This window comes from Penicillium cataractarum (assembly GCF_028827025.1).
Source record: "Penicillium cataractarum strain IBT 29864 chromosome Unknown utg000005l, whole genome shotgun sequence".
NCBI lineage: Eukaryota > Fungi > Ascomycota > Eurotiomycetes > Eurotiales > Aspergillaceae > Penicillium > Penicillium cataractarum.
The window spans coordinates 2,418,651-2,431,133 of NW_026622741.1; the positions used below are offsets into that span (position 1 = coordinate 2,418,651).

At 51.7% G+C, this 12,483-nt stretch overlaps 5 protein-coding genes across 5 annotated transcripts; 2 read left to right on the top strand and 3 right to left on the bottom strand.

Annotated features, from left to right (window-relative positions):
• Nucleotides 1–840: 840 nt before the first annotated feature.
• On the bottom strand, nucleotides 841–3,151 carry N7496_006548 (DNA-directed DNA polymerase IV; the record flags this gene model as incomplete). Its single annotated transcript, XM_056699477.1, has 4 exons — nucleotides 841–2,001; nucleotides 2,052–2,429; nucleotides 2,481–2,653; nucleotides 2,716–3,151. 4 exons carry the CDS (start codon nucleotides 3,149–3,151, stop codon nucleotides 841–843), a joined length of 2,148 nt encoding a protein of 715 aa, XP_056554890.1.
• A 735-nt stretch (nucleotides 3,152–3,886) lies between these two features.
• N7496_006549 (mitochondrial ATPase complex subunit ATP10) lies at nucleotides 3,887–5,029 on the top strand (the record flags this gene model as incomplete). Its single annotated transcript, XM_056699478.1, has 2 exons — nucleotides 3,887–4,323; nucleotides 4,396–5,029. The coding sequence occupies 2 exons, from the start codon at nucleotides 3,887–3,889 to the stop codon at nucleotides 5,027–5,029; spliced, it is 1,071 nt and encodes a 356-aa protein (XP_056554891.1).
• A 334-nt stretch (nucleotides 5,030–5,363) lies between these two features.
• Nucleotides 5,364–6,192, bottom strand: N7496_006550 (putative vesicle transport v-SNARE protein Gos1; the record flags this gene model as incomplete). The annotated part of the gene is made up of 3 exons (XM_056699479.1): nucleotides 5,364–5,867; nucleotides 5,945–6,058; nucleotides 6,130–6,192. The coding sequence occupies 3 exons, from the start codon at nucleotides 6,190–6,192 to the stop codon at nucleotides 5,364–5,366; spliced, it is 681 nt and encodes a 226-aa protein (XP_056554892.1).
• Nucleotides 6,193–6,536: 344 nt separating this feature from the next.
• N7496_006551 (60S ribosomal protein uL29) lies at nucleotides 6,537–7,697 on the top strand. Its single transcript, XM_056699480.1, has 4 exons — nucleotides 6,537–6,590; nucleotides 6,649–6,788; nucleotides 7,091–7,316; nucleotides 7,492–7,697. Exons 1-4 carry the CDS (start codon nucleotides 6,588–6,590, stop codon nucleotides 7,495–7,497), a joined length of 375 nt encoding a protein of 124 aa, XP_056554893.1. The 5' UTR covers nucleotides 6,537–6,587; the 3' UTR covers nucleotides 7,498–7,697.
• Nucleotides 7,698–8,078: 381 nt separating this feature from the next.
• Nucleotides 8,079–11,496, bottom strand: N7496_006552 (mediator of RNA polymerase II transcription subunit 16; the record flags this gene model as incomplete). Its single annotated transcript, XM_056699481.1, has 10 exons — nucleotides 8,079–8,863; nucleotides 8,939–9,070; nucleotides 9,127–9,393; nucleotides 9,453–9,563; nucleotides 9,618–9,737; nucleotides 9,797–10,022; nucleotides 10,076–10,545; nucleotides 10,611–10,854; nucleotides 10,930–11,275; nucleotides 11,348–11,496. 10 exons carry the CDS (start codon nucleotides 11,494–11,496, stop codon nucleotides 8,079–8,081), a joined length of 2,850 nt encoding a protein of 949 aa, XP_056554894.1.
• Between the last annotated feature and the right edge of the window lie 987 nt (nucleotides 11,497–12,483).

A 12,483-nucleotide genomic window follows, 5' to 3' on the forward strand; every position in this document is an offset into this window, starting at 1 on the left:
GCGTGTATGGAGGTGGGGGGTGTGTTAGAGTCGAAATTTGCAGACGCGTCAGTGACCAGGGTCTACCGACCGCTCCAATTGCCTTGTTGGCACTTTCGAGTCCTCGTCAGCGATCAAGTAACACACGCGATGACCTCGGCCACAGAGCAGCACGCGGTCCGGACGAATCAGAGGGAGAAGGGCAGAAACCCAGCTGAGCACAACAACACGTCAGGTCGACGTGACGGGAGACGACCTCGACAAGTGACGGCAAGGGCAGGCCGAGGAACCAGGCACAGCCCAAGTCGAGGTGCACGTCGTCGTCGAGGAGCTCTCGATAATGTTTTCGTATTGGATGTGCGGGCAAAACTGGGGGGCAGTAGAGGGCGGTCTGCGAGTCGCAGGGGGGGAACAGAAAGCGATGAGGCTTCACCGCACGGGAGGCGGTGATGAAATGAAAAGGCGGTGATGATGATAAAGGAAAAGGCGGTGATGGAAAAGGATGAAGGCGGTGATGGAGAAAAGAGGGGTGGAAGGGAGAGAAGAAGGACTGAAGGCGGTGATGGGGGGAGAAATCAAAAGACTCGGGTCTCGAGGGGAGGATCAGTCAACGATTTGTCGTTTGCCTTAGTCCAACGGAGGGGTAAAGAAGGAAAAAGATGGAAGTTGCCTTCCATGGCAAAAGTGTTCAAATTGGGAAGGCACTTTCCAGTAATCACCTGTATGCACCTCTGGATTTGACTTTGGCTGGCCGCACCCGCGTCGAGCTATCCATGTCTATATCCTGCACAGTCATCTACATAGTCCATAGGAGGTTGTGAATGAAATAATAATAATATATCCACCTAACTGCGTTCTCTGCTAGCAAATTCTCTGCTCTGGAGGTCGCCAGGGTACCTCTAGCACTGCGAAGATTCGCCGCTCATCGCAACCTTCAACCAGTTGGCCCGGATTGACCTTCACCTGCCCATTGCGCAGCACATTCTTAAATAGTCCTCGCTGGTTCAAACACATCCCTTTCTTCCGAGCAAGCAATCGCATACTGCGATTGAAGATATCATTGCCCGTGAAGTATATCATCGCCGCTCCAAATTGGGCTCCAGGAACAAACAGCAGATCTAGTCGCCGCCAGACTGCGCTTCCCGGGATCATGGATGCCCCCTGCCATTTTGAACCATCTCCATTCCGTCGAGAAGTCTGCAGACCAATTTGCAGAAACCCATCTCGGAACAGCTGAGGCACCACGGTATCTAGGATCAGCGACCGGATCTGCTCCAAAGTAGCGTCTGGCTTGGTGATAAGCACATCAATGTCGCCCGAGTCTTGAGCCCCGCGGCGGTAAGAGCCTGAGATGATCACTTGCATATCCTTGTCCACCGCCTGGACTGCCAGGCGCACTATCGCCCCGTGGGCCTCGACCTCCTTGCGCGGGATCCGCTGTGCAAAGTCGTGGTAACGCTCCATGCCGATGCGCTGATTCTTGGTCAAAGACGCTCTCTCACGAAGGTCGTCGAGACTCCGGTATCCTTGCGCCACCCATTTCGACGCCTGGGCAAGGCCACACCCATAGATGCCGAGGAACTCCTGGATTATATTCTCTGCTTCCGTCTTGTTGGCATGGTCAAGCCGGCGCAGGTGGTCGGTCACGACGATTTCTTCAATCTTGTCTGCCAGCCGATCCCCGATGCCAGGGATAGACCGTGCCTCCGTTCTTGACATGATCTTCTTAGTCTGTCGCCGGAGAGCATTGATCCCCTTGCGATAAGCCAGCGTCCGCCAGTGATCTCCCGTTCGCGTATAGTAATCCAGCATTTGTTGCAATACCTCGATGGTTCGGTTGTTTGGGTTTTCGCGCTTTGCATTGGGGTCAAACTTTTGCATGCAGGCAAAATTGCGTGCCCATGATTCAACAACAGGCTCTCCTCGCGGTTCCTCCCTTGATCGGGACTGATCAGCCTCTGAATCTGACTCACTTTCAGAGTCGCCAGATTCCTCATCGGAGCAATCGATTGGGTCAAGCGGCTGGCCAGACTTGTTAGTTGGTAAGACTCCTAATTTTGGGTTCAACTCACAAGGTGGCTAGTTGCTTTCGCCTCGGCTATTAAATCATCGAGAGCATCACGTTGGCGAATCTCTTCCGGGCTGTCCTCGGGGACAGAAGACCTGACAGCCACTTCCGATGCGGCAGGACTGCCCGGTATGGCCTCTTGAATCGGGGGTTGTGATGGCTCTGGCGTCTGTTCCTGCTCTTTCCTGGATGCCTTCAGAGGCAGAGATTCTACGGAGACAGGAACATTTACCAAAGCCGGAGTAGGAACTGGAGCCGGGGCATCATTATGGCCAGATGTCGGGGTTCCTTCCACGCGGAATCGCACTTGTGATGGGCTCAGGATAGAGCGAAATCTGATGCATTCTGAAGGGAAAGACTCATTTACAAGAGCCACGCTTTCCTATAGCTATTGTGAGCAGATGCACAGTAGTCACGAGCAAAACGTACTAACCGGAAATGAGTCGAGTTTGAGGTGTTTGATGAGATCAGAATACTGTAGATCCTTGTCAACAACCACATGTGTGATATTCTCGGCCCAATCCATCGCCCAGTGAGCACCGTATTCCCGTGCTCGCTGGATGCGCAGTCGGCGAGAAGGAGAGATATCATTATTCGGGAAGAAGACTTATTTGAGAAGTCAGTAAGAGAGAAGAGTGACAACAAACAGATTATAAAGAAAGTCTCACAGAAGACGAGTTCTTTGAAGATCCTCTGTTCCTCGGGGACCAGTTTAATTATACTGTTTGTTCTCCTTTTCTTCAGAGCAGGGCCTCCTTTCTTAAGGGCTGACGTAGTGCTGGGCATAGTGCCGGTGGTCTGAGAGCGCTTCACAGTCCTCAAATTCGGTTCAAGAGGCTGAAGTCGTCTTCTTGGGTGAGCGTCATCGGCGCTGACTTCTTCTCGAACTTCTTTGTTCGTATACGAGGACGAAGGCGCCGTGTTTGCCCGGGTCAGCGCAATAGGCTCCGGGTTGGATAGGGCGGCGGTCGAATTTAGAATTTCTGTAGGCTTCGCGTGAGCCAGAAGACGCTCCAAAGAATCTTCATCGTCCTGAGAGTCATCGGAGTAATCCAAGTGCTCAAGGGCGCGAAAGAAGCTGGCTTTGCTTTTCATTCCCGACATGATGGCGGACTAGTCAGGCATCCGATAGCGAAAGGAGCGTTTGATCCTTGGAGGAGTCATCGCAGTTGCCTGGGAGGTACGAGACCGTGCCGGATTGGCGGTATTACCGTGTCACTACCGTGTCACCGCAGGCAGCTCCGACCACGCAGTTGTCGGGGTGAAGCACTGGAGCCACAGTTAAGGCACCCGTGGACGCGGCGTTGCGCGAAAACGCCGCCAAGTCACGGGACTGCCCATATAACCGAATCCGTCTTGCTCGAGCGATGGCCATAAGAAACACGCATGGCTTAGGCCCTAGGAAGAACTAGGTTTGTATTTTAGATTAGGTGAAATACATGACTTCTTTGCTCAAGTCATATTCTATGAACCTAATGCCATTCAATGTGGCCCGGAATATCTAGATCTAGATCTCTATATCTTAGAAAGTAAGACTTGTCAATGTCTGAACCTCCTAACATCTATGTTTTTCTGTACAGGCCCGGCATCGACAAAGTATTTGCCACCGGACTTGAGAGCTTTTTATGGAAGTAGCATCAGAATCCACATAATCCATAAACACCGGAAACCTGCTTGGATCGTTGAAATCCAACTCCGAGTGAACTGTAGATAGATCATGTGATCCAACCATCCCCGGCAATTTTGAAGATCGCAAACCACCGAACCCGACGGAGAATCAACTTTGCTCGAACCCAGTTGTCGCGCCCGGCATCCTATCACATACCTACACCAGACAAGATGTGGAAATCACCACTGCCAGCCTACTTGGTATCGGAGCTCCCGCTCCTCCGAAGTGGCCGCTGTCTAAGCTGTCAATTCCGAAGCACCACAGCACTTTCCCACCTCCGCGCGAAATCCCCCGCGATACGCCACTATGCCTCTACACCAAGCGCAAAAGAAGCGAAGCCCAGCAATGGCAGCTCCGCGGCGACGATATCATCCCCGCCGCGTAGGGAGCCTCAGCCCGTGCGGCGCGGCACCCAATTCCAACAAAACCCAGACATGAAGCCCCAACCGGGCGATGCGGACTTTAAGCCACCAATGCTGGACCGTCCGATCGGGACTACAACACCACCAATGGCAGGTGAGAATACAGGAGTGGACACACGTTCCTTGAAGCAGAGGCGAGACGAGTTTGTGGACTATGATCGGCATCTTGAACGGCGGAAAGAACTGTACGTTCTGTCTATCACCCAGGAACACGGAAATGGGACCTGAAGCTAACAGCAGCTCCAATTACTTTCTAGGACACGCCAAGTCGCCAAACCCTACTTCCGAGAATGGTCAAACCTGCGCTTCTTGGAAGGTAAAACCTTCGTGTCAAACCCCCGGCTTTTCAAAGGCGACAAGGCCCTATACTTCCCCAACATGTCTGGCGTAACACTCGCCGAGCCAAAAGATAAGCAGCACACAACTTCAACCCTGCAGGGCAAGATCAGCGTCGTGAAGTTGTTCTCCAGCGTCTGGGCAGAGACTCAAGTAGGAACATTCACGGGGCCAAGCCAGAACCCCCAACTGGCTGAGATCCTGTCCAAGAACCCGCAATTTGCGCAGATGGTGGATATCAATTTGGAAGAGAACCGTATGAAGGCGGCGCTGGTGAAGATGTTCATGTGGAGCATGCGCCGTAAGTTGCCCGCTCCGCAGCACTCGCGGTATTTCCTGGTGCAGAAGGGCTTTACCGAGACCCTCAAGGAGGCCGTTGGCATGATGAATTCTAAGGTCGGCTATGTGTACCTTGTGGACTCGGATTGTCGTATCCGTTGGGCTGGCAGTGGTAATGCCGAGCCAGCGGAGATGGAGACGCTCAATACGGGCTTGCAGAAGCTCATTGTGGAGAGAAAGGCCATCTACGAAGCTGAAATGGCGAGTCGCAAGTAAAACGAAACGATGGGAAGCAAAACCCAAGCCTAAATCAGGGCTACCCCCTCAAAGGATCACTGTATGATACGGAGTCTCCTCTCAACAACTGGATTTGTACATGATAGAGAATGTGTATAATAGAAAGACCATAGACGCCATCACAAGCCAAGTGCAAGTATTATCTTCATTGCCGTAACAGGGAGTCCTCAAGGAAATGCCCAACCCCCAAACGCCGCAATAAAAACCAAAAAGAAATACTCAGTCGCTGTACGAGCTGCATGACACGCAAGAGATGAACCGAGAGACGGAGCGCAATGATAACAAAGCAAATCATGAGACGAGCCCAGCCCGCCTACCGGAAGTACACTAGCATCAAGAAGCAGAATCCAATGAAACAGCCTAGGATGATAGCATCTCGCCGCTTCTTGGTCCCAATCTTCCCAATCAGATAGTTCATACCGGGTACCTGGCTGGCAGCACCGACGATACGCCGGTTGATACTGGCGAGTGTTTCGCGTTGGATGCCAAAGTTCTCGTTGATGGCATATGCCTGGCTGAGTACGCCGTCAATCATGTTGTGGCTGTTCTCGACTCGGCCCCGCTCTTCAAGCATATAGTCGGCCTCGGCGGCGCCGGGGTTGGATGCGCGGTAGGCATCGATATCGGAACGAACATTGGAAAGTAGATTGGCGCGGTCGCGCGACTCGGCGATAGCGGAGGTCAACCGTTGGAGCTCCCGGCGGTGGTCGGCCAGGACTTCGCGGTGGCGGGCGAGGTTGTTCTGTTTGAGGGCGGAGGAGGTGAGGGTAGCTTCGGAGTCGAGGAGACGAGAGAGTTGGGAGATGAGAGATTCACGCTATATGAGACAGTCAGCCTGTTTCCTTCTTGCTTCCTGTAGGACTTGACTTTGGGGGATGCCTGGCGTGGACGTACTCGTTCAAGGAGGTCTTTCAACTGGGACTCGAGCCGTAGCTCTTCCTCTGTGGGAGACGGTGGTGGTTTGGTGAGGGAGCTGAATTGTGCGTATGTATGGAAGAGCTGCTCAGTCTATTTATCACACTTCATATTAGTCTGGTGTATCTGGTGTATGGGGATGATATCTTCGAGCTATTCGGTACCTGAGTTTCGAGCGAGCGGGCTTGCTGTCGAAGCTGTGCCCATCCAGAACCCGTGGACGTCATGATGTGTAGATGGTAGATAGTTCACAGACGTCTATCAAAAACGACACTCAATTCACTCTTTCTATCTCACCCATTTAAACCCCGGACATGCCAGAGACAGGCCCGCTGCCAGTCGACGTAAGTGCACCGCCGAGAGACTAACCCAATCCGGTAAGGGTCTTTGCCGCCTTGACACCTTAATACCTCGACACCTCGACACCTGATAAGACGGGGGCAAAAAGTGGCTGCCTTGAAAATCAGACACCCACACATTTTTCAACTTTTCCTTTTCGCCCATCATCACGTGCCCGCTTAGTGCGACCAACTCGCTTAGCCCTAGTCCCACAACCACAATTTGGTCCATTGGACATCTTCAATTCTCAACGCCGACAACCCAGCACACAACACACGCCACCATGGTATGTTCGACGACAATCGCTTCGTGTGGAATCTCGCGCTGATGGAATTTACGTCTAGTCGTCCAAGGTCAAGGCTGGTCAGCTCTGGGGAAAGAACAAGGAGGAGCTCTCCAAGCAGCTCGAGGAGTTGAAGACCGAGCTTAACCAGCTCCGCGTCCAGAAGATCGCCAACGGCGCTTCTACCAAGACCCAGAGAATGTGCGTACACCGGATATCGACATCCCTATCACCACTACACTTTTTCCACGGATGGATTTTCTGCGACGAGCGACCGGGATCGGGGGTTTCGTGCGATGAGAGATTCGGGCAACGGGACACGACCACGATGAAAAAAAAATTTACGAACCGTCAAATTTTCGCAACAACAACCGAAACGATTCACGATACATCCCGGGACCACGTCGCAGAAATTGAAATATCCATCGCAATCCGCATTTTTCAACCACGTCGAAAAATTTTAAAGATCGTACACTGACCCTGGACTCTTTTCTCATTTACAGCTCCGACGTTCGCAAGTCGATCGCTCGCGTTCTCACCGTCATCAACGCCAACCAGCGCGCTCAGCTGCGTCTGTTCTACAAGAACAAGAAGTACATCCCTCTGGACCTCCGCCCCAAGCTCACCCGTGAGCTCCGCCGCCGTCTCACCAAGTTCGAGGCTACCCGGACCACCGAGCGCCAGCGCAAGCGCCAGATCCACTTCCCCCAGCGGAAGTACGCCGTCAAGGTATGAAGAATTCCGGCAGAGAGTGTGGAATGGTTGTGTTCCTTGTCTGGATGTTGTCTATACACACCATCAAACCGGAATCAGTACACTGCCTATTCTACACTCGATACAACTGCCCCCTGTCAAGTACACCGGTACTTTCCCAGAACACCCTGCTAACATGTCGAATCAATAGGCCTAAGTGCAGAACTTTATCGGATCTGGAGTTTTGTGGGGGAAAGACGTTACTTGCCCTTGGACACATTAAACAGGATGTGTGATGTGTGGACCTGAGCGGGGTCGATTTTCTCTTTTTTTTTACATCCAAAAAATGGAACTTGATTGTGTATCTTAAAAAACGATGCAAATCGACTCTTGACATGACATGACAACTTAGACGTCTTCTACCTCGACCAGTGCTGGAATTCTCGTATTCTCGTATGCACAATGAGCAGAGGCTCTCTATAAATTTGTCTAGAACAGCCTTCTTTCATTCGCTGCTAGAAATCCGATTCTGCGCGGCATGGACTTTTCTCCTGGTCTATTTGGTCTAGATCGTCTCGTAGATTGTCGTAAACCATGGGGTCCTCTGATGACTTGGCCTATCCATGATCCTCTATCTAAGTATACATCCATCAACTCCTAGCGGAAGAAGTAGTCTCTACCTAGTATCTATCCTTCTTTCTCATCGCAACATTCTCCGAAATAGCAACATACATTCCATAACTGGTCATAAAACTGTTCTATCGCATTAAACCCCAAAGAAAATCCCAACCCACAAGACTATGACCCCATAACACCCACAGCCCTCGACGCCGACACATGCCCCGACACTAACGCCCCAGCACCCTGCGCACCCGCACCATCACCACCAGACTCAGGAATCTCCATAACCCACGCCCCACCACAAGCACAAGTGCGAAGCAAATTAAGCCGATGCATCATCTTCGTCCAAGGACCCGTCCTAGGCCGGCCCCCATCCCCAGAAACCTCACAACAGCGCACACACCGACGTCTCCTCAACATCTGCGCGGGCCCCGAAATGTCTCGTCCCGCGGCCACAGGGCGTAGGGGGAGTTTCATCAAGATATCGACATCACGACGCTTCCGATACGCCACCGTCCGCGGGTCATTCCCGAAACCGAGCCAACTGTAATCACCCAGCACGATGTCCTTCCGGTTAATCTCCGATCGAATCGACGGGACAGTTTGACTGAGTAGCGTTTCAACGGCGGAGATGAGGACCGGTGGGATACGTGCGTTCACGAGAAGTTCTTTCTCTGGACTGGGCCGTTCGGCGTCTCCGAAGCCGGAGCCTTGGTAGGCGTGTTTGACGGCGGAGTCGACGCCTGCTAGAAACTTTTCGTAGATGTCCACGCGGACCGGTGAGGTTTCGAGCGCTTGGCAGATGTCGATGTAGTAGACGCGGGATTCGGGTTCGAGCATTGCTGGGTTTATTTGCTCGAAGCCGTTGCGGAGACCGCGGAGGCCGCGGCAGATGAAGCGCATGAAGGCGCGGGACATGCTGGAGAGGAGGATGAGGAGGGGGAGGGATGTTGTTGTTTTCACTGGAGAAAGAGTGGTTTGTTAGTGAGGCTGTGGATGAAGGCGCAGAACAAGGTTTCTTGGGGTTTGAGGCTTACGTTTTTGAGTAAATGCTTCCGAGTCATGGAGAACATTTTCAAAATCATCGGCTAGATCGAAGATCTCGCTTAGGATATAATGGGAGAAATCGAGAGCCCATTTCGTGTTTCCTAGGAGGGCATGTAGAATTCCTAGGCTGTTGTTAGTACTGGCGATAGAGTTGATATTAGGGTATATCCCAGCTTACCTGAATCATGGGCCTCGGCGGGCACGTTCTTGCTGTTCTGGAAGTAGGCTGCGTAGAGCACAGAAGAATGTCGTAGCTGTAGGATAGCCCAAGAAATAGCCGACGACAGAGTCCGGGGATGGCTTCTTCCCTTGAAGCCCAGACTAGCTTGTAAGCTAAGTGCTCGCGGGATGTATGCATGTGTCAAAAGCTTTTCCTGTTCAACAGTGAAGTTGCAGTTGACAGACAATGCACGATATACTTCGCTGAGGAAGGTGGATTGGTTTTCTATCAAGATTATTAGGAAATTGCTCGGTTTCCCTTTCACGGTGTTGTCCGTCGCTTACCGGGAGAAAGCTGCCCCAGGACAATCATCAGAATGTCGTCCGTATTGGCATCACTGCCAGAGCCACGGCTGAAAGCCAGAGTCAATGCCGCAATCGCAGCGGAGAATTTACCTGTAAGAGCCGGGTAAGAATGTATTCGGTAAGTGGGGAACGAATATTGCATACTCTCATCATAAAGACCACCACTGGATCCAAAGGTGTGCTCCATCCATCTCAGCCGAGATTGTCCCTCGCTGTCCAATGCCACTGCAGCGCAAGAGTTTGGAGAGAACGCGATAGAAAGGCCTACATGGATTAACATTAAATTCAATGAGACAGAGCGCCGACTTTTGCGATGAACATACCTGGTGTATCCATTGGATACTGGAAACCTGCCTGGGCCAAGCAGTTGACCGTATTGGCATCATCCAACCCATTGAACATAGTCATGGTCTTCGTTTCGTAGAACGTAATAGAACCATCATCATGAGTAAGTGCCAGGGCAGGAGCCGTAACGTGCTCCATCAGGTCCACTGAAATAATATATTTATGTAGGTGGATGTCTTCGAGTCGACGCATCTCGATTTTGGGCTATAAATTCTGTTAGTATGACTTGTCATGGCAATCCGAGATTTCCATCATACCCTAGCCTGTGCGTTATTCTTCTTTGACGCAACCTCGTCGAATTTGGGGTGGAATGTTTGCTGTGCGGAGTCTAGTTGCCATCGAACAATCACACTGAGAGGACCTTGCTGGTCTGGATATTCTGGCGTGGCATGGAGGGGTTTGGAGAAGACCCCCAGAATCCAAGGGCTGGTGGTAGTTGGCCCCGTAGGGCTATCGACCTGTCCGGGGATGACTTCAAGACGGGTCAACGAGTATACCGAGTTGGGAAATGGCATTGGTTGATCCGAGTGCTCTTCAGAGCCGAGGTTGACGTTCAAGATGTTGCTGGGCATATCGATTTTGTAGTGGAGGAGGCGAAGGGAGGGGATCGGCCATTTGTTAGGGCTTCTGATTGCGGTAGGGTCCCATTTGTTGGGATTCCAAGAAACTTCAACTCGATATAGACAGATCTTCTGGCATACAGAGTAAGTGGCCAGCAAGATGGTTCCTAAATGGGATATGTTAGCCATCCATACATACCATAGTCTACGGGAAGAGGAAGAAACCACCAACCTTGCGTGGCGACCATAGCTGCGTGTGTCAATAACCGATCTGAATATCCGGTATTCTTCAATTCGGCAGGGACCTCAGCCCACTTGCCATCCATGTTCTGGTACATCAGTTTGATCTGGCCTGCTCGTGTGACAGAGATCAAGGAACTTTTCCCGGCAGGATGAGAGGGATGGGTTGGACGCCAGCGGAATGGCGAATATGCCCATCTGTTGTTAAGCTTTGCTGCTTGTTGGAAAGCATGAACCTGTTTGGAAGATGTCAGTATGTTGAAATTTTCATATGGTCACTAGGCTTATCAGCCACGAGCTGCATAGCCTACCTGACGCCCAGGATTGAGCCACATCAGGCCAACAATCTGATTACTATCATCACTAGAGTCGTAGGTTGCCTGGCGCAGGCCTGTAATATTATTCAAGGCCATAAAGACTGAATATATAGACACCCGACCCAAACAGTCGACGACGGCCAGCTCCGATCCGGCATCGTTCCAGGAGAGATGAAGCAGCAGATTGCCATTATGAGCTTCAGTGACCGGTCCCAAAGGGAACTCGTCACTCAGAACCCATTTCCCATCAGAGGAACGAGATTGAAGGTTTCGCACACATACTCGCACTCCATCGGAGGCGATGTAGGCTATGCCTCCTAGGCGGGACCAGGCCACCTTCCTGCGGAGAAGCAAATACATGATTAGTTTTGAGTTACGTTGATAAACCGAGATAAAGTAGATAGCTACTTACTGGCGACAACCCAGCAGGCGCATCTCATCGAGACATTGGGCCAGCCCTTTGGTGGGCGGGGCCGGTGCCGGGGGTAACCCCAGATCCAAGGAATGGGCCTCACCGAAGAGGTCGTCGACATTGATAGCTTCCTCCATGATCAATGGCATTGCTAATAGTCAGGAAATCCACTGAACGGGATCCAGCTGTCATGCAGAGGGCCAATGGAGCCCACCCTGCATGGCACAGGGGGTCAATGCTGGGAATGCCGATACGTTGCGGGGACGGTTTGGCGGTGTTGATATGGCGAGAACCGGGATCAATACGCGCAGCCAGGCACCGATCGAGAGAATTCGCAATTGATTCTTGCTGAAGGCAGCGGGCGTAGAATTTCAGGAATATAGTAAAGGCTATCAGATAATAGTCCCCAAGGGAGATTGATGATGATGATGTATAGCTCGGATTGGTATTGTTCGACTTTGAAGCATCGCAGAGCTGCCCATTTTGGTTGGTGACCCTCCCCGTGACTCTCCCGTGACTCGGCCGGGCTCTGTGCTGACTCAGCGAACCAGAAGGGGCGGGTCCAACTAACCTATATTGCACGTGACCTATATGGTAGCCCTGCCAACCACAACCCACCAATCAACAGCTATTATCAGTCCCACATCCAGCTGGGCCAATCAGAGCACTTTAACATGAAAACTGCCACGAGAAGCACAAAGCAAAGCAGTGAAAACAAGAGCCGCCCGTACGACAAACAACGGGCAAAGAATGAATGAAACTAGAAGAGAAATCCCTATAGTGAAGGACAAATGACAAATGAATTGCAATTTGGAGTATATCTTTCGTAGTCATCTATATATACACCTCGTTCAACCCTCTGCTTCGACTCTCCCAATCTCCGTCCTATTCCTTGTCCGGCCCAGTTCGACGTTACTTTGCATCAAAACAAGCGCATCATCGAGTCCCCGCCGGAGGTGCACATACCATCGACGACCACCAACTCAACTACTCTGCCCATCCCGGCCCATTTTCCATCAAATCTCCGCGATCTTCTTTTCCTTCGCAACAACCACATTCCACAACCTCTTCTCCCCATCACAACCAGATCCTGGCCCCGTCCAAAATAAAAAACGAGAGGAAAGGGTTTTTTTTTT